The sequence below is a fragment of the Podarcis raffonei genome, chromosome 13 (assembly GCF_027172205.1).
Source record: "Podarcis raffonei isolate rPodRaf1 chromosome 13, rPodRaf1.pri, whole genome shotgun sequence".
NCBI classification, from domain to species: domain Eukaryota; kingdom Metazoa; phylum Chordata; class Lepidosauria; order Squamata; family Lacertidae; genus Podarcis; species Podarcis raffonei.
Window position 1 is genome coordinate 19,330,187 of NC_070614.1, and position 15,754 is coordinate 19,345,940.

The 15,754-nt window shown below is 46.4% G+C and overlaps 1 protein-coding gene across 1 annotated transcript; it reads right to left on the reverse strand.

Moving 5' to 3' along the window:
- Window positions 1-1,198: 1,198 nt before the first annotated feature.
- On the reverse strand, window positions 1,199-15,305 carry G6PC3 (glucose-6-phosphatase catalytic subunit 3). The gene is made up of 7 exons (XM_053361714.1): window positions 15,109-15,305; window positions 11,725-11,955; window positions 10,211-10,317; window positions 6,021-6,111; window positions 4,856-4,974; window positions 3,171-3,312; window positions 1,199-1,706 (listed from the first exon to the last, which is right to left on the reverse strand). The coding sequence occupies exons 1-7, from the start codon at window positions 15,288-15,290 to the stop codon at window positions 1,346-1,348; spliced, it is 1,233 nt and encodes a 410-aa protein (XP_053217689.1). The 5' UTR covers window positions 15,291-15,305; the 3' UTR covers window positions 1,199-1,345.
- Window positions 15,306-15,754: the final 449 nt, after the last annotated feature.

A 15,754-nucleotide genomic window follows, 5' to 3' on the forward strand; every position in this document is an offset into this window, starting at 1 on the left:
TTTTTTTCTTTAAAAAAATGTCTAGGGGTACTCTCATTTTCCTACTCCTATTGAAATACTGCCCCTCAATGAGGCCAAACTTAGATTCACAAAATGTTTAGGGGTATGCGTCCCCCCAGGAAAAAAATCACTGGATAGATAGATAGATAGATAAGCTTTGGCAAAAACTGGAAGAAACAAAGGGAAGGAAATCTTAAGACTACAGATGGGGAAACCTACGTTGGATTTAACCCCAGCCAGCACAACCAATGGTCATGGATGATGGGAGTTGTAGTCCTGCAACAGGAAGAGAACCACAGGTTCTGCGCACTTGCATTAGGCAATGCTACCCAGTCACTTTTTCTGGTGCGCTGGACCCAAAATCCCAAGGCAGTCCCCCCTAATCCAGGCCGGTATGGCATTTTGCAATTGCCGACACTGTTTTAAAACCATGGCTGTTGCTTGCAAAACAGAAAGATGGGGTGCTAATCCGTTGTGTTCAAGCAAGTTGGCGGGTTTCTTTAATTTCCTTAATGCACGTACAGTCATGATGGCTAAGTAATGTGCCGACAACGACTAAAGGGAGGCAAAGGCTTAGCTAGCCAGCCTTAAAGGCTGTGCCAGTATATTGCGACTACAGTGCTTCCTAAGCAACTGGGACTTACCGTATTTTTTGCTGTATAAGACTCACTTTTTCCCTCCTAAAAAGGAAGGGGATATGTGTGTGCATCTTACGGAGCAAATGCAGGCTGCGCAGCTATCCCAGAAGCCAGAACAGCAAGAGGGATTGCTGCTTTCACTGCGCAGCGATCCCTCTTGCTGTTCTGGCTTCTGAGATTCAGAATATTTTTTTTCTTGTTTTCCTCCTCCAAAAACTAGGTGCGTCTTGTGGTCCGGTGCGTCTTATAGAGCGAAAAATACGGTAGGTGGAAAGCAATGGGTGATGAGGTGGCCTGTTTCCCCTTTGAGGGAAATCGGGGAGTTCGATTCTCCCAATGTTTATGTCCTACGGTCGTCCATGAAACTTATTTCCATAGGTATGCAGTAGAAAGGGCTGTTGCAGTCACATCAAATCTTTGGGGGTGTTAAAATGCCTCAACACCCATTAAACAGCAGGAAAGTGTGCAGTGGTTTGTTTTTAAAAATGGGATTCTCTACCTGGCAAAAAGGGATTCAAGGGGAGGTCGTGGGTTTTTTGGTAAGGCTGTTTTATAGACGAGGTCAGCCTGAGTGAACAGACTCGTTTTACTCCTGGAGGAAATCTCTCCTCTGATGGAAAAATCTTACCTCACGCTGAGAGGAACAGAGCCCTGAGGGTAAAGCAAAGGGTTGCTGTGGGCTTCCTTGCCTATGTCTCCCCTGCCGGCTACTCTCTGTGGGGCGGCCCCGTGCTGGAGGTCAGAGCGTGGAACGCTTTGGGGAGCAGCGCGATCACCACCCATGGGAAGATGGCATACTTCGCAAAACTCAGCCCGTACCAAAGAGCCACGTTCTGCGGCTGGGCCACGTCGCTCAGCAGCCGCAGGACCACGAGGGACAGCGCGGCGCAGCAGAGCCTCTGGGGCCAGCCGGGCCTCTCGCCTTTGAGCTGGGTGTAGTACGACGACTGAAAGGCCAGGCCAAGGCCAAGGGCTGTGGCCGTGTCGCGGCACAGGGACGAGAAGGGCCGTGTCTCCATACGGATCCACTCTGGGTTCGTGCACCACTTGGTGGCAAGGCCGATGGACCTGGGAGTAGAGCAAGGAAGAGAAACAAGTAGGTCAGGCAGGCAGAGGGGAATGAAATTATGCAGGGCATACCAGAAGTGGATAGGGAAAATACCGTATTTTTCGCTCTATAGGACGCACTTTTCCCCCTCCAAAAATGAAGGGGAAATGTGTGTGCGTCCTATGGAGCGAATGCAGGCTTTCGCTGAAGCCTGGAGAGCGAGAGGGGTTGGTGCGCACTGACCCCTCTCACCCTCCAGGCTTCTGGAAGGTATCCGCAAGCCTTTGGAGCGAAAAATACAGTAACTTTCTTTCTGCCTCTCTCATAATACTGGAGATCTGGGCCACCTAATGAACCTGAATGCTGGAAGATTCGGGGCAGGCAAAAAGAAGAACTTCTTTGCATAGTGCATAGAATAGCTTAATATTCTTTAAAATGTGTTTGTGGGAAGGGGGTGTTGTTATGTACTGAGTTGGATAGGATCCAAAAGGCAGCAGTCTGATTGGTCCTAGAACAATAGGATTCAGAATGCAGCAATCTGATTGGTCCACAGGAGCCACCCAATCCAGCTCCAGGTGGAAGTGAATCCGCAACCTGATTGGCCTACAGGTGAATCCTGGAATTAGCAAATCACGTGGGGCCCATTGTGTAAATAATGTATATAAAGCAGACATCTTGGGGGAACTTCCATTCCTCCCTCCACTATGAGCTGAATAAAGAGCATGAAATCCACTCTCGACTCCGAGTATATTTCAGGGGTTATTGTTTTGTTTTTGCTTTAACTCTCTTATTTTGTGCTTTTATCCTATATTTTTTATCTTGCGAACCGCCCTGAAATCTTCGGGCAAAGGGCGCTATATAAATGTAATTGAAAATGGTAAGAACCACTCTACAATTCTGTTTTATGATTCTGCAGTTTTGGGGACTACAACTCCCATCATTCCTAGCTAGCAGGACCAGTGGTCAGGGATGATGGGAACTGTAGTCCAAAAACAGCTTTGCTGCGGACCAGGTTTGGGATGTAACACTAATGTAAGGGAACCAGCACCTGGGATAGTCTTAAGAGATATCCTAAGATTTCTGAAGCCAGGAAACTTGGTATCAGAGGGTGTGTTGTGCTTTTCTTCATCTCCATTTTGAGAAGCCAAGCTAAGCTGACATTTTGGAGACTATAGCCGTATTTTGGGACGTTTTGAGGAAAAAGTATTTCTAAGAGGCAGGAGAAACGGAGCAGTGTGAGGCGTTTAGAAAACCAGCTATGTGACCCCAAAATCCACCTGCCACTAGCTATGCAGGTATCCTTTTGCTAGGCAGATTGCACCTCCATGCACAACGCCAATGAGATGAAAGGTTAACATGCGCAGGAGATGTGTGGAATGTAGAGTCGGAGGCACAAAACAGCAACCGCCATCGCTGAGGAAAAAGGAGTCCACGTGGATGGCCCTGCAGCCCAGTGTCGCATCTCCCTGGCAGAAGGAACTCACCAGCTGAGATCTACGCCGAGAGCAACCAACGCCCAATAAGTCACGATGCCGCTTAGCAAGAGAGACAGCGAGGCCCACATGAAGAAGCTGAGTTTCCTCTCTAGCGGGACGCGGGATTCTAGCAGCCAGCCCAGGATGATCGCTGGCAGGCAGTGAGAGACCGTGGGGGGGGGGGAGAGGAGAGAAGTGATTAAAGGGAAAATGCAACATAGAGCCCCCAATTCTATGGCTGGGTTCTTCTCATTGCCCTCCATATCTAAGCCAGGAGTAGGCAGATTTTAGGATCTACTTTGGCTTTCACTAGAACCCAGAGGACCCCCGACGGTAGCCAGATGCAAAGGAGTGGCTCAGGAAGGTGAAGAATTAAGAGGAAATACTACTACTACTACTACTACTACTACTACTACTACTACTACTACTAATATATTATTTATACCCCACCCATCTGGCTGGGTTTCCCCAGCCACTCTGGGTGGCTTCCAGCAAAATATTAAAATACAATAATTCATCAAATATTAAAAGGTTCCCTAAAGAGGGCTGCCTTCAGATGTCTTCTAAAAGTCAGGTAGTTGTTTATTTCCTTGACATCTAGTGGGAGGGTGTCCCACAGGGCGGGTGCCACTACTGAGAAGGCCCTCTGTCTGGTTCCCTGTAACCTCACTTCTCGCAATGAGGGAACCGCCAGAAGGCCCTCAGAGCTGGACCTCAGTGTCGAGGCTGAACGATGGGGGTGGAGACGCTCCTTCAGGTATACTGGTACGTTTTAGGGCTTTAAAGGTCAGCATCAACCCTTGAATTGTGCTCGGAAACGTATTGGGAGCCAATGTAGGTCTTTCAGGACCTGTGTTATATGGTCTTGGCGGCCGCTCCCAGTCACCAGTCTAGCTGCCGCATTCTGGATTAGTTGTAGTTTCTGGGTCATCTTCAAAGGTAGCCCCACGTAGAGGCGCGTTGCAGTAGTCCAAGCGGAAGATAACCACTACTCTTGCACTACTTTGGCAAGACAGTCCGCGGGCAGAGAGGGTCTCAGCCTGCGTACCAGATGGAGCTGGAAGACAGCTGCCCTGGACACAGAACTGACCTGCACCTCTATGGACAGCTGTGAGTCCAAAATGACTCCCAGGCTGCGCACCTGCTCCTTCAGGGGCACAGTTACCCCATTCAGGACCAGGGAGTCCTCTACACCCACCTGCCCCGTCCCCCCAAAACAGTACTTCTGTCTTGTCAGGATTCAACCTCAATCTGTTAGCCGCCATCCATCCTCCAATGTCCCTCTGGGTTCCTGCCCACCTCCCCAGTACCAGAACTGGAGTTTACACACAGATCCTTTGGCACATGTACGCCTAACCCTTTTTGCCCCTCGAGCGTTCTTGATTTCAGCGGCCTGATTAAAGAGGGAAGGAAAAAGCTTTCTGCAATCACGACTGGGAAATCTTTGGATCTGAGGCAGAGGAGAAATTCTGAGCGGTCCGAGGTCACCTCTTCCCTCATTCAGGATTGTTTCCCACAAGCCTCTGTGGTTTGTTTCTGAGCCTGGCGGGGGGGGGAACGTTCATCTCTAAACTGGACCTATAGCACTGTTAACGGTCCTCATGAAGAGACAAAGCAAGGCCCTTCTGCAAAGGATGCTGGGATATCAAAGCACAGGCAGCGGAGATGGCCGCCGGACGCCACAGTGTACTCACCTGTCAAGATGCCGCCAACGACTTGGTGGGGGAAATGAGCGAGGATGAAGATGCGAGAGAGGCCTACAGCCAGCAGGAAGACGAGATAAACTGTAAAGGGCCCGGCCTTCACGACCCAGCTGTAAGAGGCAAAAAAAAAAAGGGGGAGGAGAGTGGGGTTTTATTTATTTTTATTCAAATTTATTCTTTACCTTTATTTTCCTGAGGAAGCTCAAGGTTAGGGCTGATGGGAGTTGTAGTCCAACAACATCTAGAGCAGGCATGGGCAAATTCGGTCCTCCAGATGTTTTGAGACTACAATTCCCACCATCCCTGATCACTGGTCCTGTTAGCTAGGGATGGGGGGAGTTGTAGTCCCAAAACATTTGGGGGCTGAATTTGCCTATACCTGATCTAGAGGGCCCAAGTTGACTACCTCTTGGCACATGCCACTGACCGACCCATCCAATGTCAGCTCAGAAATTCACTGCACCTGTTTTGATTTTATGCACCAACACACACACACACACACACACACACACACACACACACACATATATATATATATATAATTTATACCCCGCCCTCCCCGGCCAGAGCCAGGCTCAGGGTGGCTAACACCAATAAAAACACAGTAAAAACATAATAGGGGGGGGAGAACCAATTTAAAATACAGGTTAAAATGCAATTTTATAAAGGATAGTGTAAACAAATGTACAGTGGTACCTCGGGTTAAGTACTTAATTCGTTCCAGTGGTCCGTTCTTAACCTGAAGCACCACTTTAGCTAATGGGGCCTCCCGCTGCCGCCGCGCCGCTGGACCATGATTTCTGTTCTCATCCTGAAGCAAAGTTCTTAACCCGAGGTACTATTTCTGGGTTAGCGGAGTCTGTAACCTGAAGCGTATGTAACCTGAAGCGTATGTAACCCAAGGTACCACTGTATATCTAAGTTTCTAACACTGGACCGCCAGTCGCTCCTAGGCTAACCTGCCTCGCTGGGTTGCTTTGAGGGGGAGAAAAAGAGGGGAAGTGGAAAGACCCAAGAGCTCCTTGGAGGAAAGGCGAAGTGCAAATGTAATAAATAACTAAATAAATAAGGTATACTATGCTATTGTAAAGTAAGAGGGGAAGGGGGAAAGGGAAGGAGGACTGGGAATGTGAGTGGCCGAGATACGGAGACATACCTTTTGGAGTGCTGCGATATCCGTGCGGTCAGTGCGGTCACCACTGGCCACAGAGCCGTGCCTGTGATCATGCAGTGGCCAGAGGGGCTTCCTGCAGAAAAAAAGGCATTGGATTAGGGTTTTCCCCCCCTCTCTCTTTCTCTCTTTTAATCAGCATGCTTGGGAGACTGCCCTGCTTTGCAACAGACGAACCACAGACGAGTCGTCCTTTCGGTCCTTGCCAACTCTGGAACCCAAGTTATGGCCTGGGTGGGGTGGAAGGCTGGAGACACGCCTGGTGGTCTATGTGGAGGTTCTCCCCCTTGCTCTGCTGGCAGCTGGTCTGGGGCGAATCAAACGCCAGCAGAGAATTACCAGGAGGCGTTCCAGTGAAAACCACCAGCCCAGGCGATTTCAGAAAAGTCTCAGGCGAATTCCTGAAGGTCCACGGATACCTCAGAGCCATGCAGCGCTTGGCCATCACAATGGAGCAAAGCAAACATGGGACATCCACAGAAACCTTTGCCAAAACCTTTTTTAAAAATTAAAAAATAAACAAAACCAGCCTGGAACAGTCAGCCTGCTGGCTTCTCAAAAGTTTGTGCTGCCTCTTGAAACCGTCAGGCCTCAACTATTTGCCTCCCTCACAGCAGCTCTAAGTTTATTAGCCAAGTACACAAACAAGCAGCTCCGTTCTACGTCAAGAGTTTGATCTTCCTGACAGATGTGGCATTCAATCTTCTCCACCGCAAGCCAACATTTCATTTTGCCGAGAGAGAGAGAGCTGGCCAACTATTCCTGTCCAACAAGTGGGCATGGAATTTTTATTTCTTATTTGTAAATGTGCCAATAACTCAACTTTGTTCGAACCGCAAGGACATAATCTTTCTTCATTCGAGGCCCAACTAAGCTCCCTTTGAGAACCTCTTATTTATTTGTTTAAGCTCTTTTTCGGGCTTCTTGAGTTGTGGCATGTTTATCTCACCATTCTTCCAAAGCAGGGATGGGAAACCTGTGGACTTCTAAGAAGAAACCCCACCCTCACCCTGTCCTCTATTTTGGCAGAACAAAGGTGACAACCCTACTTCAAATGTACAATATGGATGGGGTCCTGAGTTCATGTGCTCGCCTGGTCATGAAGCCCACAAGTTGAGCAAACTCATTATCAATCTCATCAGTTTCACACAGTTGCTCTTCAATCAAAACGGTGAAGCGGGTGGAGCTTGCATGCCACCACGACATCTATAGATCAGGGATGACGATTCTGTGAGACCTTCAGATGTTGTTGAGCTCTACCTCCCATCAGTCCTAGCCAGCATGCCCAATGGTCAGTGAAGCAAACCAAAAAGACCCCTACAGAAGCCATACTGATTCGCTATTTCAGCCACATTTCCCAGCTAAAGAGGCCGATAAGTAGACTTTTCTTGAGGTGGCTCCAATAAACAGAGTTTGAGGAGCCTAGAAGAATTCGCCAATGTTTGCACAGCTAATAACTCTGTGCCTGAAAGGAGGCTTTGGAAAGAAATCAAACCTGCCTTCTGCTTGGATGTGCAAAGCTAATAGGCTAGCAGGCAACTGGCCTTCAAAGCAATTTATTTTGTGGAACCCCAACTAGCCCCTATGTGTCCTAAACTCCATGCCTCTGAGCCACAAAACAGCTGTACCAGCATTTTGCCAGGTGGGTGTGTGATATTTAATGCCAAGGATATCATATAACTTTAGAGCTGGAAGGACTTTTGGATCTCATCTAGTCCAGATGTCAGGAACCTGTGGTCCTCCAGAGTTTTCTGAACTACAACTTCCATCAGCCCCACCTAATACGTCCAACATTCAGGGATGCTGGACAGTTGAATAACATTGGGAAGGCCACAGATTCTCCTTGCCCAGGGTAGACAATGCTTACCTAGATGGACCAACGTCTGTCATGACATAAGGCAGTTTCTTATGTTACCTGTTCCATTCATTATTATTATATTTTGGTTTTTTTTATCATAACAGATTTCACTGTTTCATCCTGAGTATTCCATTTCAACAGCAAGTTATACATTCTTGATAATATCTTAGTTTTGGGATCTAACAGTTCTGTTTCCAATTTTGATTTTTCCACCTGGAAGCCAATTTTCTTGTCCAAATTGTAAGCCTCCCTTATTTGATAGTAATGAAGCCAATCTCGCACTTTGTCTTTTAGTTTTTCAAAGCTCTGCAATTTCAATTTATCTCCTTCTTGTTCCAAAATCTCCCAATATTTCGGCCATTTGGCCTCCATATTGAGCTTTTTCTGAGCCTTCGCTTCCATCGGTGACAACCACCTTGGGGTTTTATTTTCAAGTAAGTCTTTGTATCTTGTCCAGACATTGAACAATGCTTTCCTGACAATATGGTTTTTAAATGCTTTATGTGCTTTGACCTTATCATACCACAAATATGCATGCCACCCAAATACATTACTGAAACCTTCTAAATCCAAAATGTCTGTGTTCTCAAGAAGCAGCCATTCTTTCAGCCAGCAAAATGCAGCTGATTCATAGTAAAGTTTAAGGTCATATTTTGTTTGTTTATATGCCGCCCATCTGACTGGGTTTGCCCAACCACTCTGGGTGACAAATTAAAACCTCCAACAAATTAAAACCTCAAACCATGAGGTTGATGGAACATGCGGAAATGGCTAAAATGACCGGAAGAGTCAGAAATCAGGAAGACCAAAATTTTAATAAGGAATGGGGGAAATTTATAACTTATCTTAAAGACCATTGTAGACAATTAAAATCATTAGTAGGATTGGAATATCACTTGTAGTTTAAGGCTGAATTCTGGACATAATGGAAGAAGTAAAGGGTTTGGATTATCATAAAAGTTGTGGGAGGAAATAATTAATAATAGGACCCACAAAGGGGAGGATGGAAGTCCAGGAGATTCCTTGTAATCTTGTTTTTATGATTTATGTTTCATATATCTCTGTAAAATTTTAATTTGAAAAACAAAATAAATAAATAAATTATAAAAATAAAACATCAAACATAGTAAAACATCAAACATTAAAAACTTCCCTAAATAGGGCTGCCTTCGGATATCTTCCAAAAGTCAGATAGTTGTTTATTTCCTTGACACCTGGTGGGAAGGCATTCCACATGGCGGGTGCCACCACTGAGAAGGCCCTCTGCCTGGTTTCCTGTAACCTCACTCCTCACAGTGAGGGAACTGCCAGAAGGCCCTCAGTGTCTGGGCTGAATAACAGGGGTGGAGAAACTCCTTCAGGTATGCAGAACTGAGGCCATTTAGGGCTCTAAAAGTCAGCACCAACACTTTGAATTGTGCTCTGAAACCTACCGGGAGCCAATGTAGATCTTTTAGAACCGGTGTTACATGGTCCCGGCGGCCGCTCCCAGTTATCAATCTGGCAGCTGCAATTTGGGTTAGTTGTAGTTTCTGAATCACTACCACATGACTGAGACAAGCAATGTGTGAGGGTCCTCAGCAACGCGGCTTCAAGGTATTTTTGGGGTCCTTGGGCAAGTTCTCACTGCCCCATTCTTCCTTGTGTGGGTCTTTCTCCTCTTCACTGATTCTGCTGCCACCCATTGGCTGACGGTGCCATCGCCCAAAGTGGACAAGGCACAGGGAGGTCGTTTTTGCTCCTCTCACTGCTCACTTGGGAGCGGGTGAGTGAATAGGCAGCAACGGCGAGGAATAACAGAGCCAAGAAGCTCCAAGGATTAGTAATGAGCTGCAGTTGGACCATGGGCCTCAACAGGTACTCAATGCTGAACCATCACCATCGGCTGGTTTCTTATGGACAAAGGTGTGCTGGGCAGTTCTTTCTCCATCCCTATTTAATCCTCACAATAACTTTGTGAGGTGGGCTATGCTGAGAGATAACTGACTTCATGCCTGAGTGGGGATTTGAACTCTGGTCTCCCAGGTCCTAGACTGACACTCTAACCACTAAACCACACTGGCTTTCTATACTTTCTGCATTGCAGGCAGAGGAATTGCAGCATCTAATTCAACCTTTCATTTGTCCCCAAGACAGCAGGTGAACAAATCAAAAGATGCTGCCCCAGTATAATGTATTGAATTAAGTTGGTGGGACAGACTGCTTGCCTATCTCTCAAAACCAATCGCCGCACATAAAGAATTAAGGGCCCCAATCATTTTTCAACCACAGAAGCCCAGATTGACTGACGTTTTGAACCTTCTCTCGAGTGACAGACCTGGCCCTGTTTCACAGCTTGCAGGGAACTGGCGGAGGGTGACTTCCTCCTTCCTTGAAAACCCAGACTCGTAGATCCACCAGAAAGGCCGTTCACCAAACAAAAACCTGCGGAGAGGGAGAACAAAATATTAAGAGATAACAAGGGACAAGTGGATTCAATGCTTTCTGAGTTCCAGGAGCTTTTAAGTTTAATTTTCATTTTATTTGCTGTTCTTACTGTCGACAGCTGCTTTTCCAGCCAACAGCAACCTTGTGCCTTCCAGATGTTTCGGACTGCAACTCCCATGAGCCTCAGCATCCTCCAGTCACAATCAGTGGGACTGATGGGTGTTGTAGTCCAAAACATCTGGTGGGAACCTAGGTTGCAGAAGGCTGGCTTATGTGGCCATTGTGAACTGTTAAAACAAACACGTATGTAACATTTTAGTAATTAGTATGGAAAATCCTTAAGAATTGTAAAGTGGGATGTAGCTTATTTAAACAAATAAATGGAAGGCAGCAACTCCTGCATGTTATCTCCCTTTACGTACATGCACAAGCACTGCCAACCCTGGTACCATGGTAATATTTATTTAAATCAGTACAGTGGTACCTTGGGTTACATTCGCTTCAGGTTACATACGCTTCAGGTTACACACTCTGCTAACCCAGAAATAGTGCTTCAGGTTAAAAACTTTGCTTCAGGATAAGAACAGAAATCGGGCTCCGGCGGCACAGCAGCAGCGGGAGGCCCCATTAACTAAAGTGGCGCTTCAGGTTAAGAACAGTTTCAGGTTAAGAACGGACCTCCGGAACGAATTAAGTACTTAACCTGAGGTACTACTGTATTGCCATGGAAGGAGTGGCAGTTGTTAGAAGCTGGCAATGTGTGCCAGGCCACCTGGAGGGTGTGCCACGCCACTGCCGCACAATTTCTGTTCTCATCCTGAAGCAAAGTTCTTAACCCGAGGTACTATTTCTGGGTGAGTGGAGTCTGTAACCTGAAGCATCTGTAACCCGAGGTACCACTGTAGCTCCAAGGCCTAATCAGCATCCTCAAAACTGAGAGAACTGAACTTTGTTAAGGAATCGAAATTAACAAAAACACTTGATCACGAACCAAAAGTCCCCAATTAAGGTGAAGTGACTTTAGAGCACTGATTTGCAGCTGCCGTTTTGATTTCCCACAATGCCCTGGACATAACATGGCTTCAGGGGATTGTGGGAAATTAAAATGGCAGCCGCTCACTACTAATTAGAGCGGCGGTTTTGAAAAGAGGCCCAGGAGACAGTGTCAGAAACAGGCCCTGCTTTTAGGGATGCTTTTAGCCTACTAACATCAGAAGAGGGGGTGGCGGCAATGCAGTTAACTTTTCCTGAGGCCTGGTGCACTTTCAGGAGCAGCTGGGACCTATGGACAACTGGCCTTGCGTGGTGGCAGCTTCTCCAACCTTTTCCTGAGACCAAGAGTGAGTCCCAATGGTTATTAAAGCCTGGAACATTTATTTTGTGACCTTTGCTTTCTCCTCTCACCATTTAGAGACTAGGTTGAGCCATTCTGAGATCAAGCCCAGCCAAAGGACTTTGACGCCAACCTTCCGGTCGAGCAGGAAATAAGCGAGAGGGAAATAAATGATGATGACGCTCTTTGGGTCACCCAAGAAGGTCATCCAAAGCCAAAAATCCTCCAGCCCAGGCAGGCTAGTCTGAAGCACCTCTGCAAACCGGAGTCCAGAGATGTGGAATACCTCCATAGTGGTGAAGCTGGAAAAGATGGGGAGACTGGTTAGGATACAAGAAATGCTTAATGCGAAATCTTGGTGAGCTGGTGCCTTGATGCTGCAGGTGGGTTCCATCCCATTGCCACAAACATGCTTAGTAGTTTTTCTAGGCATTACCTTCATGAAGAGACCAGATTTACACTACTCCCCCCCCTCCAGTTTGTGATATGTTTTCTAAGCACAATTTCCAATCCAAGCTTCTTTAAGTCAGGTGACCTCAGTATCTAGTGGAGTACAGCTTACCCTACCATTTCCTTAGATCACTGGACAAGCCTTAATTTCCATTCTGGATACCATACCAAGGTCCCATGGAGTCTAGTGATCAGAATGTGCCAAGGCACAGTTCAAGTGACAAAAACATTCTAGCATCTGTCCCTACAGCTATGGAGAATGCATGGCTATATTTTGCCACAAGCATACGTGTTTCCAACATGATAGTCACATGATGATGTCCCCATTTCCTAGCCCTGCTTAATGCACTGTTCCTATGTGGAAATGCAGGGCATGCTTAGTAGTCTGCCATGCCTGACTCAGAGGGAGTGATGAAGTTGGGTGTCATCAGCATATTGGTGACACCTCACTCCAAATACCTGAAGATCTTCCCCAGATCTACATTCCTGTAGATCAGGAATGGACCCGTGGCCTTCCAGCTGTTGTTGAACTCCCAACACCCATCATCCCCAAGCCAGTGTTAGAAACTCAGGTATATAAACTAGGCGCCAAATGGCTCCTTAAACTTATACTGTAGTCGCCAAAATGAAATGTCTTATAAAAGAATGGAAACGGTTTATTGAATATTTACAATTAAACTGTAAACAGATAAGTGAATTGGCAGGATCATTGTAATAACCTACAGTTTTATAAGAGTATATAATTAAAGTAGATGAATAAATGAGCAAATTAAGTTAATTTGGATATGCATAAAATATTAAAAAATAAATTTAAGGAACCGCAGAAAGAGAAGGAAGACGAGTTTTAAAATGTTAAAATGACTGTAAAATTATTGAAATGTATTAAAACTGAAAATCATAAAGACAAAACAAAACAAAATGGAATGTCTAGTTGCCATTTTTTGGGCAAGATGGCTCTGAAGTCTTGTTTTTCAAATGATGGACTGACTGATTGATTCTCAGTTAAACATATGGCTAGTTCAGAGATCTAACTTGAGCTAGGTTAAGAACTCTGAGAACTTAAAAGAAGAAAAGCCACTTGATCCAGTGGCAGTCTACATATTGGCCTATTCTGACCTCTTTTTGTTAATGGGGACACGGACCTTTTATAAGAATATTCTCCACAACTGTGAGCAGGGCAGTGGGGTGGGATAAGTGAAGACAAGCTGCAACAATTAAGTATAGCGTCGTTCACTGCTCCTGTTCAGGCTGCACAGAAAAAGCATTTTGGTTCCTGAAATTTATTCTGATTGTGCGGATAAAACATAAGAGATAGAATTCTGCAGTATTAGTGTGTGACAACAGTCAAGATTCAATGATTCCCCAGGCATGCACATCCACATGGTGATCTCAGGCGCCCTGGAGCTTATAGCCAGCATCAGTCCTGGCTATAAGCTCCACAGATGAATGGTGCCTTGGGGAGACTCTCTCTTTGGGGGGGGGCAGCTCAGAGACCAGGGGTTGCCCAGAGGACTCCCAAGGAGAGGAGAGGAGGCTGAGGGAACCCTCCACAAGGGAGGGTGTTTGAAAAAGGGTGAGGGGCTGCCCGCTCTGCAGGCAAGGGGTGACATAACTGGGCTCCTGATCCCCAAAGGGTGTGATGCAGAAATAATGTAGTTGGTCAAAGGAGCAGTGGACTCACAAAGTTTAAAAACCTCTGGCCAGGGCTGGATTTAGGTTTGATGAGGCCCTAAATTACTGAAGGTAATGTGGCCTTTTATATGTCCAGCTGTCCTTTGTCAACAACAAATTGCCGCTGTTTTTTGTGTTGAATATATGCTATATGGTAATTTATGGACCTAATAGGTCCATAAAGGTAAAGGTAAAGGGACCCCTGACCATTAGGTCCAGTCGTGGCCGACTCTGGGGTTGCGGTGCTCATTTCGCTTTATTGGCCAAGGGAGCCGGCGTACAGCTTCCGGGTCATGTGGCCAGCATGACTAAGCTGCTTCTGGCGAACCAGAGCAGCGCACGGAAACGCCGTTTACCTTCCCGCCAGAGCGGTACCTATTTATCCACTTGCAGTTTGACGTGCTTTCGAACTGCTAGGTTGGCAGGAGCAGGGTCCAAGCAATGGGAGCTCACCCTGTTGCGGGGATCTGAACCGCCGACCTTCTGATCGGCAAGACCTAGGCTCTGTGGTTTAACCCACAGCGCCACCCATGTCCTTAATAGGTCCATACACAACACAAAACACTGTTGCTGTATGTAGGTTTCCGTTTATTTGTTTTTTATCTTACATTTTGGAAATGTATATCCAGGTTTTTTTTCCCCTTTAATTTTTTTTTTGGGGGGGCCAAGAGAGTGGGGCCCTAAGCTATAGCTTGCTTAGCTTATATGTAAATCCGGCACTCCCTTTGGCCTAAACTTAAGCAACAGAGCGAAACAGCAGCCAGTAAGGAAACCAGAGACTTCCTGGTCCGTTATGGGCTCTTAGCAGCCACAATTCTAGTCCAACCCCGGTGGCTTCCTGCAAGAGACGCTGGAAATAGCAACATAGCAATGGCTAGGGGTCTACATAGGCGCCCCCTTGACCTCCTGGCATAACTACAACTCCCAAAATTCGTAGGAAAAAGCGGCGAACCCACGACAAGCCCCCAAAATACTCTTTAATGGGTGCCAGGAGTTACATTTGTTGTAAACTTAACATGGCTGGGTTTTCCCCCCACTCCATGTTCCCCCAAAGTCTTGGGCCGGTGATGTTAGGAAACATTCATATAATCGATTGCACTTTTCAAAAAAGCTGAGCCTCATTGCTTCCATTAAAAGGATGCGTTTGTAAACCATTTTAGTTACCTAGACTGGGAAGCGCAAGTTCCCTCTCCCTTTTTTTTTTGCTCTTTTCCCTTCCTCCCCCAGCAGCCCTTTCCCTTATAGCTCTCCGCTGCCGCTCCCGACCCTCCTGGCTCGCCCCTTCCCACCACCATCGCACTTCCCCCAATTCGCTCCACGCCCACTCCCATTACCTGCAATTGCCGGGATCCGCTTTGCCCACGACTTTGAATGGAAAAACTACATTTCCCAGAGACCTCAGAGGCACGGAGGAGCCGGCATCCGGCTTGGTTACCGGGCGGGGTAAGGGACATTCCTCCGAACTCACGCTGGCCTCTTCAGGGCTCGCGGGGTTTGGGCTCGTTTTATCTCGCATCTTGTATTATTTTCTGGTGTGTCTCTAGACCGCTCTGTGCATCGTTTACGTAGCTTAAATAAATAAATAAATAAATAAATAAATAAATAAATAAATAAATAAATACATACATACATACATACATACATACATACATACATACTGATCGCAGGAGCAATTTATTAAAATGCGATTTGAAATGACTACAGGTGTCCGCCCCCCCACATCTGTATTGGATGGGCTGCATGTTTATACAGTATATAGAGCAGCCTGCGTGAGCAATGCAATAGGTTTGAAGCAAAGGTGGGTAAGGCACATAGAAGATTTAGTTACTGTAACAACAACAACGACAACAAATTCATTTATATCCCGCCCTCCCCAGCCAAAGCCGGGCTCAGAGCGGCTAACAACAGTAAAATAATACAGCATTCTAAAATCAATTCATTATAAGTATTCTAAGGTCTCAAAAATAAATGATCATTAAG

What these genes read in the sequence shown, in the direction of transcription:
- G6PC3 (XM_053361714.1), bottom strand. Translation starts at nt 15,290, where the DNA reads ATGCGAGATAAAACGAGCCCAAACCCCGCGAGCCCTGAAGAGGCCAGC. An exon ending in AAGCTGTGAAACAGGGCCAG is followed by an intron (nt 6,112 to 10,210) that starts GTCTGTCACTCG and finishes TTTTTTCTGCAG; the next exon opens with GAAGCCCCTCTGGCCACTGC. An exon ending in ATATCGCAGCACTCCAAAAG is followed by an intron (nt 4,975 to 6,020) that starts GTATGTCTCCGT and finishes TGCCTCTTACAG; the next exon opens with CTGGGTCGTGAAGGCCGGGC.